This window comes from Nycticebus coucang, chromosome 16 (genome assembly GCF_027406575.1).
Source record: "Nycticebus coucang isolate mNycCou1 chromosome 16, mNycCou1.pri, whole genome shotgun sequence".
Taxonomy (NCBI): domain Eukaryota; kingdom Metazoa; phylum Chordata; class Mammalia; order Primates; family Lorisidae; genus Nycticebus; species Nycticebus coucang.
The window spans coordinates 48,732,983-48,756,620 of NC_069795.1; the positions used below are offsets into that span (position 1 = coordinate 48,732,983).

Below are 23,638 nucleotides of genomic sequence, written 5' to 3' on the forward strand. Positions count from 1 at the left end.
GGCTTTTGTCCATCTTGTATTAATTTTTGTATATGGTGAAAGATAGGGGTCCTATTTCATTCTTCTGCATGTGGCCATTTAGTTTTCCCAACACCATTTACGGAAGAAGGCCCCCGCTCCCCAGTGTATGTTGTTGTCTGTTTTTCAAGACCATATATGGCAAACCAGTGCCAACATACTGAACAGGGAAAAGTTGAAAGCATTACCCCTAAGAACTGGAATAAGAAAATGGTTACCACTTCTATTCAACCTAGTCTAGAAGTTCCTGCCAGAGCAATCAGGCAAGAGAAAGATATAAAGCGTATCCAAGTTGGGAAAGAGGGCAAACTTTTGTTTTCATTAATGATATGAGAGCTTAGAAAATCCCAAACACTTCACCAGGAGACTCTTGGAATTGATACATAACTTGAGCAGAAGTCTCATGTTACATAATCATGTACACACATCAGTAACATTTATATACACCCATTACATCAGGCTAAGAATCAAATCAGAAATGATACCATTCACAATAGCTGTAAAGAAAATAAAATACCTAGGAGCATATTTAACCAAGGAGGCAAAGGATCTCTACAAGGAGAACTATGAAACACTGAGGAAATAAGTTGCAGATGACACAAACAAATGGAAAAGCATCATTCTCATAGATCGGTAGGGTCAAAATCATTAAGATGTCCATACTGCCCAAAGTGATTTATACATTCATCACAATCCCCACCAAAATACCAGTGTCACAGATCTGGAAAAAACAATTCTATGCTTCATTTGGAACCAAAAACAAACCCGGATAGCCAAAGCAATCTTAAGCAAAAAGAACAAATCTGGAGGCATCACATTATCAGACTTCAATCCATACTACAAGGCTATAGCAACCAAAACAGTATGACACTGGTATAAAAGTAGAGACATAGACCAATGGAACAGAATAAAGAGCCCAAATATAAAACCATCCACTTATACCAACTGATCCTAGATAAAGTAGATAACATACTGACATATTTTAAAAAGTACTAGAATGATCAGTTTTAAATGATAAATTATTAACAAAATTTTAAATTGACATTTCTTCAATTAGTGTTTTCAACTTAAAAAAATCCAGTATCACCATTTCTTTGATTCTTGTTATAGAAGTTCTATAGTAGCTTTTGACCAAAAGTGTTAGGTTGTGAGCTAATTATAAAAATAAAAATTATGGGGTGGCGCCTGTCTCTCAAGGAGTAGGGCACCAGTCCCACATGCCGGAGGTGGCAGGTTCAAACCCAGCCCCAGCCAAAAAAAAAAAAAGAAAAATTATGTGTCCTAAAGTTGATGACTAAAAACAAAGAACTTTTCTCTAAGTCATAGTTAATTTGTGTTATTTCTTCCTTTCATAAGAGAAATTAGTACTAATGCTTGTATTAGAATTCTAGTTACCCTGCTACCCCTACACCTGCAGAAAGGAGCTCATTTTTAAAGTATTACATCAATTACCACCTGATTTACTGCATTTCTAAGGCTTCTAATCTGTTCCTTAATTAACTAGAATCTCCATATTCTTATTTTGTGTACATATATAAATAGTATTAATGCCAATATCCTGTTAGTTTCCTACCTGCTATATTTCACTAACCCATTGGCTAGGGGAGTTTCCCCCTCCATGGTACACATTTAGGAGTATGAAAATATTAATTCTTATAAGCTCAAGTCAACTAACTGATGAATTTGGTCCTATATATGAATTCTGATCAAAGCTGCTTGTAAACTCACATTTTAGAAGTCAGAATGAATAAAATTTTTCAAAGCTTCAAAGATTTGTTTAAAAAGAGCAAGCACTAAAAACTGCAAGACAATATGATATTGTGGAAAGTAATATCATCCGGTGGCCATCTCTCTTTTCTAAACAGGAAATGATGTGGTTTTACTGTATACACACAAGCATGAGTTAGAGAAATCATCACTAATGTGTAAACATAAGCATATAACTATTCCAGGTGGGCCTCACTTTTCCCATTTGTGTTCCTAAAGTATTAGACGAAAACAATATTTGTAAGTCAAATCACAGTTTTCTGTTGGTTCATATTATCTCAGAGTTGTATCTTCCTTTTTGTTTACCTATGTGGAATTTGGCTACTAAAATACCTATCCCCAATCAATCCCAGCCAACCATCCAATTAGAGAATTATAAATGAAGTAGCCACTATTTAAAGGACCACATTAAAGGCTGAATGCAAGACTTATTTTATAATGCAGAAACACATTCCCAATTTATTTCTTTTGCTTCAGATTTTTCTAACGAGTTTATTAAATTGTGGGCACACCTTTTTCTTTTTTAGAGGCAGGGTCTTTCTGTGTTGCCCAGGTTGGAGTACAGTGGCAGCACCCTCAAACTCTGGGGCTCAAGTGATCCTCCTCACTCAAGAAGTGAGTGGCTAAGGCTACGTATGTGTCAGTATGCCTGGCTAATTATTTTATGGCTATAATTACCTTATTTGTGTAGAGGCCAGGTGCTGGAGGGGGCAGGTGATGGAGTCTTCCCAATCTGGTCTCAAACTCTTAGCCTCAAGCAATCCTTCCACCTTGGCCTCCCAAAGAGTGAGGATTAAAGGCATGAGGCACTGTGCCTGGCCAATGGGACACTTTTAGATATATATGCATGATGAACATCTCAGCTGATTCTCCTAAACTAAGAATATCCCCTACTGCAGTGGTTCAGAGCCCTCGCTGTTCGATAGAATCACAACACACCCCTAATCTAATTGAATTAGAATTACTGGAGATGGAATTGTTTTGTTTAAAGTGACTCTACTGTGCAGCCAGAGTGATAACTTCAAGTTTGCCTGAAGAGAACATTAATGTTTTAGAATTGCTTATACAGTGTAGTGCGATTATAAATTAGTAAAAAGTAATTTATACCAAGAAGGCTGATATTTTGTATCTTTCCACTTTAAGAACTCATTTCTTACCGTCTCCACATTTTGGGAAAAGTGACTGAGTTTTACTATGAATAAAATAGTAAGTTCTTCTTATACTTATGTTGCCCTTGTATTTGTAATTTCTCAAAACTGTGCGTTAGTCCAAAGTTTCCTTCCTCTTTTGTTTCAGAAGCAAAAAGTACCCCCATCCCTTCCTCCCCTAGAACCATAGTCCCTCTGTGGTCCTCTTCCATCCATCATCTCAGCACAGCTGTGAGATGTGGGAAAATAGCATCCTCAGACCTACAGACTTCCCGCATCTAAGTGCCTGTCCTCCAGCTGAAATGTTTGTGAAGTGTTCTTCAGGAGCTTCTGTGTCCTGTTGTTTTTGTCTGTCACCTGGGAATCAGAGCTGTGCCGTGTTGATGAACCCTTCCTACGTGGCCTAATAAAAGACGTTACATATGTCTTTTATTCAGTCAGTGTTTCTCAGGAGACCTCCATTGCAGCACAGGAGGTGGTTACTTTTTCATGAAAAGTAATATACTCCCAAGTTGGATTTTAATGCGTAGCTTAGCTCCAGGTTAGGTTCTTTGGCATAAAAGTTACCACTTTTAATATAGAGGGTCAGGAGTTTAGCCACTGGACGGTTTATTTGAATGGCTGCTGTAGTTCAAAAGTACATCTGTATTTGAATAAAATATGATTCATGTTAGAAAGCTAACCTTGACATTTGGTTTCCCCCAAGTTATAAAATAGCTTTTAATGAAATGAAGGGTTTGCTTCCTGCAGCAAACCCGCGTAAAGCGCATAGCACAGTTGCCTTTCCTTTCTGGCACTGGTGGGGAATCTGACCTGCCACAGGCTGCTTTGTTTCATTCAGTCTCGGGCAGTTACCCTACTGAGCTGCTTAGCAGAACAACTTGGTGGAATCTTTCTGTACCACCATAGATGAAAGAGAAAGAAAAGCCACACAGTTACAGTTGTTCAGATGTCATTGTCATCGTTAATTATTTCAAGTGTTACTAGTGAGAAATACTTTTGACTCAGCTTCTGGATTTGCATAGTCCCTTTTGGTTCTAACACCCTAGCAAATTAAAAAAAAAAAAAAAAGATCCTGGGTGGCGCCTGTGGCTCAAAGGAGTAGGGTGCTGGCCCCATATGCTGGAGGTGGTGGTGGGTTCAGACCAGCCCCGGCCAAAGAAAGAAAAGGTCCTACTCTTAACTGTTCTTTATCACTTAAAACAGTACTTGACCCCTAATTGACATTCAAATATTTTTAATTAATCTAATATTTACCCACCAGCTTAAAGTCCAAAAATGTCTCTTCCTATGGATTACAGCCATTAGTGTAGTGTCTTTTAATTTTTTTAATAAAAATCGGAGATAGGAGCAATGGCTAACTCATTCTTTTTACTTTAAAAAGTCTACATGTAGTAAAAGTCATTTTGTGTATAGTTCTGTAATTCAGACAGATGCGTACGGTGGTATAACCACAACCATAATCAAAATGCAAAATATTTCCATCACCCCAGAAAATTCTTTTTTTTTTTTTTGGCCGGGGCTGGGTTTGAACCCGCCACCTCCGGCATATGGGACCGGCGCCCTACTCCTTGAGCCACAGGTGCTGCCCACCCCAGAAAATTCTTTCACACTGCTGTCTTTAATTCATCTCCGTTCTCACCCTAACAACCACTAATTATTTTCTGTTCCATTAATTTCACCTTTTCTTGAATATCATAGACTCACAGCATTTTGAATATGGTTTACTTTACTTAGCTTAGTATACTCGTGATACATCTATTTCAATGTTGTATGTACCAATAATTTGTTCCTTTTTGCTGCTGTTTAAGATTCCAACATATAGATATATCATGGTTTGCTTGTCCACTCACCAGTTGAAGGATTGTTCCCCATTTGAAACAGTTATAAGTAAAACCACTATTAATGTCCATGAACAAGTTTTAAGTGAACATAGCTTTTTTTCCTCATGGGTATTTCTCTATGAGTTGGATTATTGAGCTTTGCTGTAAATGAATGTTTAACATTTTGTAAGATACTGCCAAGCTATTTTCCAAAGTGACTATGCTATTTTTGCATTCCTGACAACAGTGTGTAAGAAATTCTGGTTGCTCAGCCATCTCACCAGCACTTAGTATTGTCGATGGGTTGGGGGGTTTTGTTTGTTGTTTTGTGCAGGTGGTTTTTGTTTTCATTTTGTTTTGAACTATTCTAATAGCAGTATCTAGATCCTTGTTTTAATTTGCATTTCCCTAATGACTAATATTGAGCATCTTTTCATGGACTTGTCATCTTTCATGAAACAGGTGTTCAAATCTTTTCCCCATTTTTTAAATTGAATTATTTCTTATTGAGTTTAGAGATTTTATATATTCTGTCTGTTTTTCAGATATGATTTACAAGATGTTTCCCCCATCTGTGATTTGCATTTTTTTAATCTTAAATAATCTTTTAAACTTTTAATCTTAATTTTTTTTTTTTTTTTTTTTTTGGTTTTTGGCCAGGGCTGGGTTTGAACACACCACCTCCGGCATATGGGGCCAGCGCCCTACTCCTTTGAGCCACAGGCACCGCCAGATTTGCATTTTCTTAATAGTGTCTTTTGCGGAAAAGTTTTCAATTTTGATGAAGTCTCATTTATCTATGTTTTCTTTTATGGATTGTGTTTTTGGTCTCATACAGAGAGACTCTTTGCCTAACACAAGATCACAAAGATTTTCTTGTGTGTTCTCAACTATAAATTTTTTATGTAGTCTTACAGGTTTTTAAAATAAAATTGAGAGCTTGTTGGGATAGAGGAGGCAAAGAGGAAAGGTTCTCATTATGTGTGTTCCCTGAACATCTCTAAATCAAGAGCTTGAACTGACATGGAAAAATAGTTTCATATCAAAAATTAACATAGTTTCCAGTGTAACCCTCAGACATTATAAAGACACATTTATCCCCACAAATTAAAAATAATGTAATAGTGTAAGTTCTTACTGCCAAATGGAATAATATATCAAGGCATAGCTAATACGTGGGCAGATATCTTTCTGCTGGCAAAATAAATCTCTAAAATCTAAATCATTTCAAATTATTTACATTTATGGAAACTATTTTGCACATTGATAATTCATAATAAATTGCTGAGAAAATGATTACATTTTCAAAATTCTTGGAACACACCAGTTTTCCAAAAGTCTTACATAAGCTCTTGCCCCTTCCTGTTCCTCCTCCTCTATGGCTTTCCTTTTCTTTTTCTCTTCATGGATCCCACTAGTTTCCCTTTTATTTATAATCCTGACTTTGTTTTCATTTTGTTTTGAGCCATTCTAACAATAGTATCTCCTTGTTTTTAATTTGCATTTCTGTCTTCATGCTCTTACGCCCTGGAATTATTGTACTATTTTCCTCTCTTCTCTATCTGCTCTACTGTTTTGTATATTTAATTCACTACAATATTAAACAGGAGTATTTATTAAATGTGGCCATTTCCCCCCTGTAGTTCAAACATTTCTTTTTTGTTATTTTGGCTTTTGGCCTTCTAACTCAAATGTTTTAGAAGGACCAGTTATCACTGTTTACAGGTACAGGAATCAGTCCTGCTTTATATTCTCCAGAAAGTATCCTTTGGTGAAATAAAGTTTTCACACTTCTGCTCTGTAAAGAACCAGTACTAGAAAGCAACATCAAGGATTATTTTTATCTATTTCCTTGCCAGTGAAGTATCCCAGATTAAAAAGTTATCTAAGATGCTGCCATTGAGTGTCCAGACCAGCGGTCCTCAGCCTGTGCGTTGCGACTCACAGGAACTATATGAAAGGTCCGTGGCTTTAGGAAGGTTGAGAACTGCTGGTCTAGACAAAGCTACTGGGCTAACATATTCCATTGTCTATCCCTTGTTTTCAGTGGCTCAGAAATTTAGTGGTCTGTTGATCTGCTTTATTTTCCTAGGGTTCAGTTGGGTTTTCCCAATACCATCCAGGGAGATTTACTTGGTCCTCCCATTCTTTCCTACTAGCTAATATCCTGCAAAATTAAATTTTTTCTTTAATTTTATTAACTTTATATAAGAAATGGATTAGCTAAATTAAAGGCTCTGAAGAATAGATGGAGAAAAAGATAGGAAGATTTTTCTGTGTTCACCTACAGGTGAAAGCCTCATGTCAAGCAAAAATCACAGGAAGCAGAAACATGTCTAAAATAAACATGCCGTCATTTAACAGACTGAAATTAACAGACTCCTATTTATGGTTCTTTACATGATATCTGATGACAATCATTTTGCTGATGTCTTAGCTTTTGAGGGAAAAGGCACTTCTACAGAATATAATGTAAGTACGAATTGCATTAGGCATATTTTGAAAGTACGAATTCGTTATTCCTTAATAATCTGGAAAAAAGACACCCTTTGAGTAACTGAGTTTTAGAAAGCCCTTTTTTAAAAAAAGTTTTGTGCGCAAAACACACACAGTGCGCAAAGCAGCCTCTAATTTCTGGGCTCAGGCAATCCTTTTGCCTTAGCCTCCTGAATAGCTGGGACTACAGACATCCACCACCATGCCCAGCTAATTTATTTTTTGTAGAGATGGAGTCTTGCTATGTTGCCCAGGCTGGTCTCAAACTCTTGACCTCAAGAGGTCTTCCCAGCTCAGCCTCCCAAAGTGCTGAGATTACAGAAATGAGCCACTGCTCCCATCCTTGGATGGACTTTTTAAGAATCACATTGTACTAGGCACAACTGGGTTCTAGTCCCCTTTTGGCCAGCTACTAGTTGACTGACCTGGAGCAAGTCTTGTCTTTCCTTGGCTGTGAAATGTACAAATGGAATCAAATAATCTCTAAGGTCTCTGCCAGTTCTAAACTAACTTCAAGGGCAGCAGAAGTCATACACTTATTTTCCCTCCTCCACCCCACACCCCAGAGTCTGCCAAGCTTTTCTCATAAAAGTAGGGGTGCGTTCAGCCACAGAAAACCTCACTGACGTTTTCTCACAGCTTCTTGCTCCACTGTTCTTTGTGTCTGTCCCATCTGAGCCCCTTTCCTGAGGGCTTTCCAGGGCATTGCTGCCTGGACTGGGAAGTACTCTGATTGCCACTTCCAGTAAGGCCCTAGGCGTCTTTTCAGCATGGGGACAACTTGCAGCTGTTGGCTATTGTTTTCTTCAAGATTCAAATTTAATTGTCCTGCTCTTCTAAGTCTTTAAGATAGTCAAGGGAACATTAGCTCACTGAAAATAATTGAAAACACCTTTTGGAAAAACGCAGCTGGGAATGTAAGCTTGGGATTCAGCCTTGCTGATGATTTTCAAGGAAGAGGTTATTCTTCTGCCTTACAACATTTTCTAATAAATTTAGAGAAAGCAGTTCCACCTCAGATGTTCTGAATTATATAGACTGAGATTAAGACAAGGCCATAGATCCATGACTTGCCCAGGGCCTCCCGTGGTAGACGGTGAAGCAGTTTGCCAATCCCTGCCCAGGGTCTCTCTACACCATGAGCCTCAGCCCCTCCAAAGCCAGGCAGACGATCCTGGGTTTGTACGCATGTTCTCTGTAGCATTTCTCATTGCTTTGACCTTGCTTTGCTCTGAGCTTGACATCAGTCAGAGGGAAGAGCAGGATGCACGTAATTGGCCTACCCAAATGTCAAGTAAGGGAGACCTCACCAGTGCAGCTGCGCAAGTTGTCTCACCACCGCTGCTCTCGATGCTCTTTGCAGGTGTGCCAGCGCTGACAGGCCAGCTTACCCCAGGAATGTGGTGTATCTGATCCTCCCCAGAGCTAGCCTGCTTTATTCCATCTCATATAGTCTGAAGTATATTTTCAGAAAACTTGAACTTAGCGCAGAGGTTAAACATGCGCAAAGTAACTTGAGGCTTACAAGTAATTTTAACCCAAGGTCATTTGGAAAATGTCATTCTTGAAACTCAACCTATAAGGAGTCTGTTCTGTGTGCACAGCCAGGTCTACCCTCTTGCCCAAAACAAAATGCTTTAATAAGTAAACGTTGTGGAATTTGATTGGAAAGACTTCATATTTTGTAAGATATGAAGCAGTGTAAGAAATGATGTAACAAAGATAGAGCATCCAGTTTTAAAGATGCTATTTAAATACTTCACAGCACACAGCGTCTACAGTACTCCCTGCGTATGCGCCTGAAGTTATTCTGTCACTTGGAGAATATCTGTGTTCTAACTTCAGTACCTCACTTATGTTTAAAAAGCATACTAGTTCTTCCATCTCCACATATTCCTTGTATGTGAACCCACTTGAGCACCCCACATTCCTGTTTCTAACATATCTGGAAGAGAATAACAATATTAGAAAACGAACTATTTTCTGCTGGTGTCGCTACACACAAGTAAAGCTCTACTTTCTAGACATTTTCTGTATGACAGAATCCTTTGCTCATTATCTGCTCTCAGGAGTATATTATTGTTCTGATTCCATGTCAGGCCTCAGTAAATATTAATTGAAACTTTAAAGGCAATGTAGCAGCAGATAGCAGTTAAGAACACAGGTTCCAGGGCCAGATTCTTCAGTTGAGATTCCTAACCCAGATCTTTACCAGCTGTGTTTTCTAGGGAACAGTACTTGACCCCTCTGGACCTTCTTTGTATCACATTTGTAAAATAGGGATGAAGATATGAATGTCTTTCTCATTGGGTTCTTATGAATAGTCTTCAAAAACGTACTCTCAAAAGAACTTAGGAAAACTATATACTTCCTCAGATATTTTCAATTTAAAAGTAAAATTTCATAGTTTTCAAAGTTTATTTTTATTAATAGGAAGTAGAAAAGAGTAAATAATCTCTAATGTGATTAAATAAGAATTGAATAGTTGGCACACGGCCAAAGAAGTCCTGATAAAGCATGTGTCCCTCCAACTGGCAGTATTTTCAATTACAATATATTTTAGGTTCAAAATGGTCTGTATACCCCAAAGGCAATGGTGTACAAGACAATGAACCATGTTAAGATTTGTGTTAGGTGAAGAGTTTGCCTTTCAGTAAAGTAGAAAGGACAGTATGAATATAGGTAGATTGTCAGGGAGCTAAAGAGTAAAATTCAAATGAAGGTTAAGGTCTGAAGACTAATTTCTTTAAAATACCTTTGTACGTGTACTTTTTGCAAAGCATTCACATGCCCAGCACATGGTGCCGCCGTTTGAAGACCACCAGTTATGAGAATTAAATGGATTAATTCATGTTAAGCTCCTAGAACAATGCCTGGTATGTAGTAAGCACTGAGAAAAATATTTTAAGGTTTCCCTTCATTACATGTTTATGCTCTGAGTTCCTACTTTGTTCTCAGGACTTACCTGCCTGCATTCAGCATCCCTTAGCAGTAAGTGACAAAAAATTAGAAAAATCGGTTCCCTCTATGGAAGAATCGCAGTTCCATTCTTTTCACAAGACAGACTTAGCTCCAGTTGCAACTGCTGAACTTTCTGGTCAAATTCCATTCAATTTGGCTATCTGTAAATGTGATACTCCCCTGGATACACATAGATACCTTTGTATGGATCCAGCCTAATGCCACAGTCACCACAAATTGAGGTGGGTTTTGTAAGGTACCTTGAGAGATTCAAGGTTACTGGATAACTTGAAATAGAGAATACAAAATGGAAAAACTTGTAGTTTAAAGAACTACAAAGGGGTAGTTCATTTTAAACATACTTTAAAGAAAAGGGTAGTTCATTTTAAACACAATTTATGCACTGGCCATTGAACCTTTAGAAATCTCAAAATCAAAACAGGAACTCCTAGCTTAACATATTCTGAGTTGGGCAGCTTATGTCAGTAGAGCTTAGTTCTGTGTTTATAGCTGATGTCTTCCTTAACTTTTTAATTAACAAAACAACATACATTCATGTTAGAAAAGGTCAGATATTGGCTAGGTGCCTATAGCTCAGCAGTTAGGGCGCCAGCCACATACACCAGGGCTGGTGGGTTCGAATCTAGCCCAGGCCTGCCAAACAATGACAACTACAACAACAACAAAAATAAAAAATAAAAAAAAATCCAGGTGTTGTGGCATGCACCTGTAGTCCCAGCTACTTGGGAGGCTGAAGCAAGAGAATCGCTTAAGCCCAAGAGTTTGGAGGTTACTGTGAGCTATGATGCCACAGCACTCTACGAAGGGCGACTCTATCTCAAATAAAAAAGAAAGTCAGATCAAAAAGAAAATTAAAGTCACTTATTTACTACTACCTTAGGATAAAGTTTCTGATACATATCTTCTCATTCTGTTTAAGCAAAAAAATATTTTTAAACTAAACTTTTTACTTTGAGATAATGGTAGACTCATATGCAATTATAATAATTCAGAGATCCCATGTACCCTTTACCCAGTTTCCCCCAATGGCAACATCTTGCAAAACTATAGAAGAATGTCACAACCAGGTACTGACATTGATACAGCTAAGACAGAACATTCCTATCTCCACAAGGAGCCCTCATGTTGACCTTTTATAGCCATAACCATTTTCCTCCCACACCTGCTCCCTTCTTAGACCCTGACAGTCACTATTTTATTCTCCATTTCTATAATTTTATCATTTCAAGAACAGGATATAATTGGGATGATGTAGTATGTAACACTTTTTAGGATTGGCTTTTTTCACTCAGCATAATTTTCTGAAATTCACTAGGTTATTACTTTTTATCAATAGTTCCTTTTATTTGCTGAGTTAATATTCTACGGGTTATATCTGAAGTGTTTCCAGTTTGGGGCTATTACATATAAAACTGCCACAGAGATTTGCATAACAAGTTGTTGTGTGAACCTAAGTTTTTATTTCTCTGGAGCAAATGCCCACAGGCACATTTAGTTTTTTAAAAAAAAACGCCAGGCTGCAGTGTATGAGTGACCCAGTTTCTCTGCATCCTTGCCAGCATTTGGTGCGTCACTATTTTTTAATGTTAGCTATTCTGACAGGTATGCAGTGATCTTTTGCTCTCCATTTTTGTTCCACTAATGGTTAATGTAGAACATCTGTTCATGTGCTTGTCTTCTTGATACTCCTTTGGTGAAATGCTGGCTCATGGCATTTGCCCCTTTTCTAATTGAATTGTTTGATTTTTTATTAAGTTTTAAGAGTTCTTTTATATAATCTAGATCAGGGGTACTCAAACTACGGCCCACCGAGGACATTTATCCGGCCCGCCGGGTGTTTTTGCCACAGCTGCCTGTCTTGGTTAGCAGCCGAGTTGTCCCAGCCCGCCAGGGTTTTTGCCGCCCTGCCTGTCATGCTTAGCAGGCAACTTGTCCTGAGCAGTGCACATGTGTAGAATGTGCGCCAACTCTCCAACTCCGCTCCTTCTTTCTGTTTCTCCCTGCTGGGTGTTTTTGCCGTCCTGCTTAGCAGCCCCCTTGTCCAGGCCCGCAGTGTGCATGTGTGGAATGTGCACCAACTCTCCGACTCCATTCCTTCTCTCTGTCTCTCCCTGCCTCTCCTTCTCTCTGTCTCTCCCCACTGGGTGTTTTTGCTGTCCCGCTTAGCAGCCCACTAGTCCCGGCCTGCAGTGTGCATTTGTGGAATGTGCCCCACACTCTCCAACTCCCCTCCTACTCTCCGACTCCTCTTCTCAGTCTCTGATGTAATCGTAATCAGAGGAGTCACCAAGTTGCCTGTGCAGAGCCTGCTGCTGCCTAAGGAACGAGATAAGAACAAGTTAGGATTTTTTTTTTTTTTTTTTGAAGTTAGGAGGTCTTTTTTTTTTTTTTTGAAGTTAGGAGGTCTTTTTTTTTTTTTTTTTGCAGATAAGAGGCGCCTTTTTTTTTGAAGTTAGGAGAGCCTTTTTTTTTTAAGTTGGTTAGTTGGTTGGGGGTGGCTTCTAGGGGGGTTGCATCACAGTAATAAGGCAAATAGTCAGCACTCAGTGCTAATGCAAATCGTCAGTGCTCAGAGCTAATGCAAATGGTCAGAGCTCAGAGGTAATGCAACTAGTGCTCAGTGGTGATGATAATTGTAAGTGCTCAGTGTTAATGCAAATTGTTAGCGCTCAGTATTAACACAAATTGTCAGCAGTCAGTGTTATCGCAAATGGTCAGTGCTCAGTGTTATCGCATGGGGGCCCCAAACTGTAATCTGCCTAGGGCCCCATGGGAACTTAATCCGGCTCTGCAGACAGCTGAGGAGTAGGAAACCTAATTTAATTGACAGTAAGTGATTTATATTCTGATTGCTATTCAGTTGTGTATGATTTTGTATCTTGTGTGCTGTGTAAGCCCCAGTTCACACTGTTGTGATCTCTAAGTATATGCTTGTATGGTTCACATTAGAGTTGGAAGAAAAAAGCCATACGTGCCTTCTTTTTTCCTGCAGTGGAATCTGATCGCATGGGTGAGATGACCCATGCAATCAGATTCCTGTGCGAGTTCACAGATCGCAGTGCAGTTTTCACAGGGTAGTGTGAACTGGAAAGGTGGTGGAGGAACCGGCTCTGTAATGGTGCCTGTTCCCATACCGCACCAGTGTGAGCCTGAGGTAAAAGTGGAGTTCCACCATATGGGCACTGGCGAGGCTGAAATGATGTGGACTGGCAAGGCTGCATTGATGGACGCTGATCAGACTGCATTGATGGGCAGTGCAGTCTATATGTCTCTGTGTGGGCAAAGTTATTGCTGGTATATTGTTTTTGGAGCGCTCTATATATATATTGGTATTTTACTAATAGCAATTTGGAATCCCTAGGAAACAATGATATCAAGAAAGAGAAAAATTGACTCTGAGTGTAGAATATTCAAAGAACAGTGGACTTATGATTACTTTTTCATGCAGTACAAGGAAAGAGCTGTGTGTTTGATATGCCAGAATATAGTGTCTGTGTTCAAAGAATACAATTTGTATCGACACTATCAAACTCAACATAAAGATAAATATGATTGGTTGGTTGGAGAAGTGAAAAAAGATAAAATATTAAAATTGAAATATACATTGACAACTCAGCAAAATACTTTTGTGAAACAGAAGCAGCTAGATACTTCATCACTGTGAGCAAGTTTTCAAGTTGCTAAGCTAATAGCATGCACTGACAGACCATTCGTGGAGAGAGAATTTGTTAAAGAATGCCTTCTTTCTGTTGCCAAAGAGATGTGTCCAGAGAAGGCTGATTTATTTGGTACAGTGAGTCTTTCAGGACCCTCAATTACACGAAGGATTGAAGAAATGGGAGACAATTTGCATCAGCATTTGCAAAACTCCACAAAAAAACTTTCCTATTTTTCCTGGGCACTCAACGAAAGTAATGATGTTCGTGATTCTGCACAACTTCTAATTTTTATTTGTGGGACAAATGACTATTTTGAAGTCACAGAAGAGCTTGCTGCACTGCAAAGCATCAAAGGAACAACTATAGGACAGGATATCTATGAAAAGGTTTGCCAAACTATGAGTAGTTTGGAGCTGGACTGGGCAAAACTAGCCAGTGTGACAACTGATGATGCTCCTAGCAAGGTGGGGTCTAAGAAAGGAGTAATTGCTCACATTAACCAAGAGATGGACAAACATAACCATTCTCATCCAATAGCCATACACTGCCTCATCCACCAACAAGCACTGTGTAGTAAATTACTGAAGTGCGACTCTGTTATGAAAACTGTAGTATCTTGTGTTAACTTCATGAGAGGTAATGCACTAAACCACAGACAATTTCAGGAATTTCTGTCTGAGCTAAATGTTGCCTGTGAAGATATTCCATACCACACAGAAGTCCGTTGGCTGAGTCGAAGGGGAGTTTTGAAACATTTCTATGACTTACTTCCACAGATTACAGCTTTTCTGCTTTCAAAAAACAAAGAAGTACCAGAGCTCAATGATGCAGAATGGAAATGGCACCTTGCCTTTCTGACAGATGTAACAGAGCTACTCAACAGTTTCAGTGTGCAACTTCAAGGAAAGGGGAAGCTCATCTGTGATATGCAATCACATGTGAAAGCATTTGAAGTAAAATTAGGCCTTCTCATCAAACAAGTGAAGGAGGAAAATTTCTGCCATCTCCCCACAACTCAAAATCCATTAGCAGAAAATCCATTGGTAACATTCCCAAATAAAACATATGTGGATTCACTGGAAAAGTTGCAAAAGGATTTCCAATTTAGATTTAAAGAGCTTCATCTCCATGAACAGGACATACAGCTTTTCCGTAACCCATTTTCTATTGACATTGAACATGTGGATACGATTTACCAAATGGAACTGGCTGAACTGCAGAATTGTGACTCTCTGAAAGATGCATTTAAGTCAAGCAGGCTTCCTAATTTCTAGCATCTCTCCCCTCTGAGACATATCCTAATCTCAAGAACCATGCACTCAAAATGGCAACCATCTTTGGCAGTACTTATGTCTGTGAACAGACTTTTTCCAGAATGAAACATCTGAAATCTCCAACCAGATCTAGACTAACTGATGCACACTCGCATCACTTGTTACGACTAGCAGTGACAAATATGGAACCAGACGTTGACCATCTCATTAGCCAAAAGCAGGCCTATAGTTCCCATTTAAATACTGGTAAGTTTGTTGATTTAACTTTACTTGTTCTGCATTTTAAATATTGTATTTGTTCCCATTTTGTTTTTTATTTCAAAATAAGATATGTGCAGTGTACATAGGAATTTGTTCATAGTTCTGTTGTTTTTTTTTTTAACTATAGTCCAGCCCTCCAATGGTCTGAGGGACAGTGAACTGGCCCCCTGTTTAAAAAATTTGAGGACCCGTGTTCTAGATAGTTGACCTTTGTCAAGACATGTGGTTTGGAAATAGTTTCTCCCAAACTTTATTCACTTGACTGGGTCCTTTCACAGAGCAAAAGTCTTTTGTTTTGATAAGATTAAATTTAATTTCTTTTTTTTAATTTTTTTTAATTCAGTTTCTTTTTATGATTATAACACTTTAGGTGTTAAGTATAAAAACTCTTTGCCATTTAAGTCCATGGACTATTTTTAGTTCGTTTTTGTGTAAGGTAGTAGAGTTGAGTCGAGGTTCATATTTTTTCATCTGGATGTTCAATCATTCTAACACCATATGTTAAAAATGCTAATTTTTTTGGTTGAATAGCTTTTGTACTATCGTCAAAAACTAGGCAGGCATATTTGAGTTCTCTGCTCCATTTCATGGATCTGTGTGTCTGAGCCTCTACCACTGCACAGTCTTCACTGTAAGACTGGAGTTACAGTCTTAAAGTCACCTATACTGATTCTTCCCTGTCACAGCCCACCACTTGTCAGGGCCCAGGACTTGTTGGTCTCCGGCCCCAGCTTATCTAGGTTCCAGAGGCAGAACACTGTGCTACCCTGCTCAGAAACAATTGCTCTTAGGTGCCTGAGGGCTATTTACTTCAGTAGAAGGGAGAGAGAGTCTTTGAGAGTTAAGTAGTCTTAGAAGACTAGATCTTAGTCTTTGCAAAGCTTAGTGATCTTTGACAGAGAGACGCTGTGCTGGCATTCTGCAGGCAGAAGCCACAGTGAGTGTAAGTGGGTCCGTGATAGAATATGCACCCTCCCGACTGCCTTGTCCTCCAGCCTAATATAAGGCTGATCTCGTGCCTCTCCACACCACAGGTTTAGAGACTGCCAATTCACTAATGCTCTCATCTCGCAAGCTCTCTCATGCTTGTTAGGAGAGCCAAATCCCTCCCTATGCCCTTTTTTTTTTTCACGAAGAAGTTACTTATATTACTGGTGGTTCCCAGCATAACTCTCGCTTCTCTAATCTTTGAAGCCAAACAGGCTGCTACACTTCCCACTGCCTCTTCTTCTTCAACATTCTTTTAGCTATTCTAATTCCTTTGTCTTTCCATATACATTTGGAATGATCTTAACTATATCTATACAAATCTTGCTGAGATTTTGGTCAAAATTAAAGATGAATATCAATTTGGGATAAATTGACATATTTGCTATGTTAAGCACAGTTGGCCTTCCATCCACAATTCAACCAAGTACAGATCAAAAATATTTGGGGAAAAAAATAAAATTTTAAAATACAGTATAACAACTATTTACATTGTATTTGGAATTACAAATAATCTAGAAATGATTTAAAAGTATAGAGGCTTTATGTAGGGCTGCACTATTTTGTATTAGGGACTTGAATGTCTTAAGATTTTCACGTACAAGGGTGGTCCTGGAACTAGTCCCCCACAGACCTGTGAGCAATGGAAATAACCCAGTGTTCCCATTCAGTCCAGGAACAGTCCAGGAACCCAGTATGTCTTTCCACATGTTAGATCTTTGATGTCTTTCATGAGCATTCTGTATTTTTTAGCGTACAAGGCCTATACATATTGTGTTGGGTTTACATCTAAAAGTGAGATCATAATTTCAAACCCACCTATTCATGATCCTGTTATCATGAACATTTTCTAAATCATTAGGTTATTTTCTGCATCATGTTTAATAGACTCTAATAGTTCTAGGGTTGAATATTCTTGGTTATTCAGCAACTATCCAAGGACTTACTTAGTTTTTACCTTTGTCCTAACCCAGGATTGGGCCTTCATTATAACAAAATATTCAGCTAGGATTCTTGCTATGTACTAAGTTGCAATGGCTTTGTTGCATTTTTTATGAAGGGCTTTTTACAATATTTATTCTCAGTAGAAACCTTTACATTGAATGCTTTGGGGTTTTTATTATTTCATGAACAACAGCATATCTGGTGAGATAACAGTAATTTTTAACATTTAGCCAGCATAGTAAATGTTGCATTGCTATTTGAAAAATCTAGTAAAATCAGAATAGCAACAAGCCATAGGTCAGTGATTACTTTGACTCTTGGCTGTGCTATAATTTGTTATTGCCAACCACTGGTCTCTGTACCAATTGCAGCACAGCCAGCTGAAAGACTCCCTGTGATTCTCTCAGCAATTCCCAGATTCACACTGGGGATTAGAAAGGAAAACAAAGTTTGCAATCCCTGGGTTTGTGACTATATGCTTCAATAAAAGGAGATAATGAGATGGAAAAGAATAAACCCCATGTTTTAGAGTCAAAAATCCTGTATTTGAATCTACTCCCACCATTTAACCAGCTATTTGACACGAGGCAAGTTACTGAACCTGTCTCCGGTTAAACTGTCTTATCTGTAACATTATAATCACTTATAATGTAATGCCCACCTCATAAAATTCTTGCAATTAAATAAGTTAGTGAGTTAAAGTATTCAGCTAGTACCTAGCATATAGCAAGTACTAGTAAATTCAGCGGTCATTGACTCTAAGTATTTTATTTTTGTTAATCATAATTGAACTTTGGCTCTTGTTGCCAATAGACATCGATACATGCAAAGAAATTATCTTATACCAAAGATATTTTTGTGCATATCTTTCTTTTCTAAAGTATGAGCACCTAGAACCCTGAAAACTGCATCTCGCCTAGCCCAGCACTGCCTTCCTAATGAAGGTTGAAAATGATTGCCATGTTCAGGTGGAAACTCAAGATGAAAACCAACCATTCGCTGTAATCTCTCTTTAAAAATGGCTTGCTTAAACTAGGAAACGTCTTAAAGATTTTAGGTTATAAGAAAGACTCTTTATTCATTGCCTGAAACTAGATACTTCTCAGTTTAGGATTGTAAATAAGATTCCAGTTAAGATCAGCCATCTATGGGATGTGGAGTTCAGTGGCTCAAGAAGCAGTTTTTTGCTTTACCAATTATAGGAGGTTTTCAGATTTCTGCCTATGATCATTTTTCTTTGGTAACCGAGAGGATTTTTGAACTGTCATTCTGTGAACTTTATCAAAAAGCTCAAATCCAAAATTGAATTAGAGAACACAAAATTGGGTTTCTGCATTTTCCAGTGTTAAAATCTACTTAATGTGGATAATAGACTGAACATTTGTCATCTTAGAGCACACACAATGGGGGCAATGAAATATTACATTACATAGTTCCTTTAAGAAGACACTGAGAGTCTCATGGCAGAAGACTGTAGGGAGAACAGAGATACAGAATCCTCTCACAGCTATTCATATGTGCATAAGTAGAGTAAGCTAACAATTTTTCAAATTTTCTTACATGTTTTCATATGAAACAGTATATAAGGGTAATGAAGGTAGAGGGGGAAGAAAGCTGCTATTGTACTAAGATAGTAGGAAAAGCCCTAGCTGGCCTCTAGATGATATAAAACACAGCTGTACATACATAGTCATGATCGAAATATGTAACTTAATTAAGTCTCTTCACTTTTCTGAGCTCATTTGCATATTTACACAGAGGAATCACAACTTCCTAAGGTGATGATCAAATTAGATTATCTGTAGAAAGCTTCATGAATATTTATTAAACATCTGCTGTGTACAAGATACTGACATAGGGATAAGGACAAAATGTCAAGTAGGTCTCTCGATCTCTAGCATTGGGGCCTGTGGTTCTCTGAGATAAACTTGAAACACTTAAGTACAGTAAAGTATCGTATGTGTGCAGAAATAGAACATTCCTGGTGTAGCTATGGGACTGGGTTGCTGAGAGAGAATGGGCAGAGGGTTTGGAGTTGAGAAATTTTGAAACCACAATGTTGTAAAGATCACCATGTTCAAGTTGAGGCTACTTGCTACTGGGAGGGAATTAAGAGGGAAACAAAGTTTGACCTAGGTGCCAAAGTTCTTAGTAAATAAGGTGTAGTGGTGAGGAGAGGTCAGTAGGTGGCAGAACTGAGGAGCAGGCCTGAGCAGCCTTGAAGGAGGAGGGATTTATTGTAAGAATGGAAAGGAATAGCGTGGAAGCAGTGTCATGAGCCAGGAAAATGTCAGCATCTCAGGCTTGGTGCATGAGCTCTGGGACCATAAGTAACCTCCTCTTGAGAGGCTCAAGAATTGTACATCTTGGAGAAAGGATTGGACGGGAGATGGGACCAAGAGGTAGAAGGAATAGACTGTGAGAAGGGTAAAAGTGTAGGGGTTCCAATAATAGCAGTGCTTGTATTTTATGGAGCACCTAGAATGTGCCATGTATTGTACTTGGCTGTTTTGTACATTTAATTTTCACAAGACCCTACAAAGTAATTCCTATCATCCGGATTTCTACAGATGGGGTCATAAATCCCAAAGAGGCCACATGCATTACTGAGGGCCACGTAGCCAGTGCACATTAGAATCACTGAATCCAGTTCTACCTGCTGCAAAGCTGTGCTTTTGCACGGTTCCACATGTCTTCAGAGAAATTGAGAGAGCACCATAGGAAAGATTTGAAAGGGAGTCAGGAAGAGAAGACTCAGAAGGAGAAGTGCAGTTATATGGAAATGAAAATTCAGTAGCTTAGAGGACTATTGACCCCTGATGCTTGCATCTTTGCTGGTAGCTGAGAATACCAAAGCTGTAAGAACTAGCACAACTTGAGATCGCTGGTGAAGTCTGAGGCCTTATGAGGTGAGTGACTGCCTTGATGTGTGCTTGGGTGGAGTGCTATAAAGAGGATACCCTGGTGGCGTTTGAAGAGAAGTCTCCCTGGTAGTTCGTGAGGAAAATCAGCCTTTCCTGGCTCTTCCATTCTTGGTGGGAGTGATTGGCCAAGGCTTAGCTCTCTTAGGCATCAATGGTCCTATTTTTAGCCCAGGCATATGCAAAACAGAGAAGAAAGTATAAGATGATGCTGGCATCTCACTGGCATGTAGGCTAGGGGCCTCTCAAATTTGGCTACTTTGTACCTAGGGGGTGGTCCACATTGGAATGCTTGTTAGAGCATGGCAAAAAGCAAAGCAAACACATGTATCAGCCTCTCCTGAGTGGTGATTACTAGTTGCTATCTGAAACTGGGAAGGAAATAATTCTCCCTTCCTCACCATCCAGCCACAAGCAACGTCCTACTTCCTTTACTGGGGGACAGTTAATACTACAGCTGAAACAGCAGCTTTCTGCCGTCCACAAGGAGAGGGAGTGCAGTGACCAAGGGCACATGCCAGGACCATCTTTTCTGGGAAGAAGGTTTGATATTTGGGGGAAGGAGCAGTCCAGCTCTGCAGCCAGGTAACAGTGGTCTCAGGTAAGGTGGATCAGATCAGAAGAAGCAATGAAAAAGCAGAGAGAGGAAGCAAGTGAAGACAGGTTATGACCCTACAACCTTGCTTTAAATGAAGTGCTTAACTATACTCTTTAAAGTAACACATGTGCTGTCTGATCCAGACCACCAAAGGAGGAATTAGGTTGGGGTAGGATAAGTAAATAATCTTTGGAAAGAGGATAATAAGGAAAGAGAAATGAAAGTAGCCTTAAGGGCTTTCAATTGCATAAGATGCTCTCAGAACACATTGGATACTTGTTGTAAGTGTGATTTCTGCTTCTCCACAGGTGTGAGATCCCTTTTTCCTTTGAATCACCCCAATATTTTATCTGTACCTCCCGGCGACACTTTTTATATTCCATATATTAGAGTTTTTATGTTTGTCCTATTTTCTTTACTAAACTGATAATTCTTTGAAGGCAAAGATAATGCTAGGTTTCATTCTGTACCCTCTACAATGCTTTGCAGTCAGTAGCTACTCACATTTGCATAAATGTATGAACCCAAGGACACTGTGATTCCTGTGGATTTGTTAGCTGTTTTCTTGGCTACTGAAAACAAAAATTTTTAAAGTAAGCTTTCTGCTTGTTCAGGGATCAAGGCCTAAATTATATTAGAAATGTTTTGCAATGCTTTAAGTGTGTAGGAGAGAAATTTTCTGTTTAGGGAATGTTGCTAAGCCTTCTCATCAAAAATAGCCTTTCCATCTACCACCAAGTTCTGCCAGGGCAGAGCAGGCTGGCAGGAGCAGTTCAAAGGGAAAAGCCTTGTAATGTCCTCTGTTCATGGCTCTGCAGGTGCCAGTGGACAAGAAAAATGTATGTGGTTGAGAGGCTTGGGATGCTAATTACAGTAAAATGAAGCAGATCAACTGATTGTGGGTACACAGATCTAGTCTTTGTGAAATACCTTTCTCAACTTTTGTTTATTCCTATGCACCCTGTGATCTTAGGCCAGGAGTCTTTAAAAGGAAACTGGTGATTTGAAGTTGCACCACATAAGCAGAATAAATGGCCTTTCAAGAGTAGCCTACTGAGACCAGGGAGAAGGCAGCAACTCAGGATGGTGGCAAGAAAAGTGAGAATGACAAGAGTCAGCCAGAATTACACACGGGGATCCCTAGGTCCTGCGCAGGTCTGGAGGCTGGGCTGAGTTCCTTCAATCTAATGGCTCTTGTGGCTCCTTGGGGGAGCACTGAATGAAACCAGTGACAGCAGACCATTTTAATTTTTGTAAAATCTACTCCTAAGTATGAGCCTCTGTGTGATTGAAGATGTAAAGCCTTTAAGGGTTTGTTCCTCAAGTCTTGAATCAGGCTTTTTCTAGACAGTTTGGAAGCACTGATTGAGCAGGCTAACAGCAATCATTCTTAGTGCTGACCAAAGAGAGGGCATGGGCAGGAAAGGACCAGAGCTGGGATGGGCAAGGGCATATTGGTTGCCAGTATGGGCTGTATTAGAAGCCCTAGGTTATTACAAACTGCCCCAGGAAACTCAAACCAGGAAACCATTTGGATTTGGCCTGTCTAGACTTGTAATAAACATGTTGTTCAAATAACAAATAGTTGCATTAAGATAGATCTATGTTATCCTAAAGAAAAGAGTCCATACCCTTTGTGTTTGCAACATTATCAATGAACAATTGATATTTATATAAAGATTGACCCTCTCTAATAAGACTCTAGCCTGGGCAACAGAGACAGACTCTGTCTCAGAAAAAAAAAGAACCATGAGCACAGCTCTGTTACGTTTCTTGACTGCTTGTTTAATCAGCTGCCTTAATGCAGAGGTTTTTCAATTAGTAGAAGCATCCACTTCCACCCCTTATTTGCTGAAAGACCTAGAGGCCACGTCACCAAACTGGAGCTTCTAGCCTTCCTCTGAGGCAAGGTGTCTTCTCGTTTTTCTGAAATGAAAACCACTGCTGACACTGTGTGCCTGGGTTGCTCTTCATGATAATGATTTACGTTTTTAGGAGAGCAGCTCCCCCTCACCCTACCCCTACTGCCAGCCTTGCCAAGTTACAGGGTGGGGGCTGCAAAGAAGCTTGCTCAGGCAAAGCATCCAGATGGACTGACTAGCTGGAGGCCCCATCAGATCGCTCACCATGACCTCTGCTCACAGCAAGAAACAAGACAAGATGACATAGCTGTGGTTACACAGAGCCCATTAACTATACAGTTGTCTCTGTTTGTTTATTCAAAAACTCTGGGTTGTACTTTTTTTTTTAACAGAAATTTGAACCACATTTTGTTTAAGATATTCCAGAGAGATGTAGCAATGTGGTTACCATTTTATAAACTTTTAAATGAAACTGTTAGCAATTCACAACTTTGTTTAAAGAACAATGGCTTGGAGCACCGGCCTGTGTTGTCAAGATCCAAAGAACAGTGACCAAGGCAGAGTAGAATCCAGTATGGGGCCAGGTGACCAAGGGTTTTACGTGTCCAGGAATCCAAAAGTTAGAGTCAATTGAGGTCTTTTCCCATGTGACAGATTGACAGTGATTGGGCCCTGTTGCTTTGTTGATTTGCATAATGTCCTGAGCATGTTCTCTTTCATCAGGTGGAAGACAAACTCAGGCCGTACAGGGTAGGGATGAAAACACCTCTGTTATTTTCCCTTACTCGCAAGCTGAGAATCACTATTTACAGTTAGCTAGTTCCCTCTCCAACCATTACATCCTGTTTCTTCATTTCCATATTCTTTCTACCTCTATAGTTTTTTTTCCCTGAAATG

General features: G+C 39.2%; 2 protein-coding genes across 7 annotated transcripts in view; one reads left to right on the top strand and one right to left on the bottom strand.

The window, feature by feature from the left end:
• The window catches only part of CMSS1 (cms1 ribosomal small subunit homolog), a 359,212-nt gene that overhangs the window by 258,575 nt on the left and 76,999 nt on the right, over positions 1-23,638 (top strand). The window contains exon 1 of one of the 5 annotated variants that reach the window (XM_053564701.1): positions 12,523-12,572. The exons of 2 other annotated variants lie outside the window; for them this stretch is intronic. Coding sequence is in view for 1 of the 3 variants with exons in the window: in XM_053564699.1 (XP_053420674.1) it covers positions 15,350-15,413 (64 nt within the window). In the remaining 2 variants the exon portion in view is untranslated. Of the gene's footprint in view, positions 1-12,522; positions 12,573-15,326; positions 15,414-20,745; positions 20,883-23,638 lie in introns of those variants that run through there. 2 more of the 5 variants (XM_053564699.1, XM_053564703.1) reach the window with 2 other exon arrangements.
• Positions 1-23,638, bottom strand: part of FILIP1L (filamin A interacting protein 1 like) — a 286,443-nt gene that overhangs the window by 251,858 nt on the left and 10,947 nt on the right. The gene's annotated exons all lie outside the window — the stretch shown is intronic.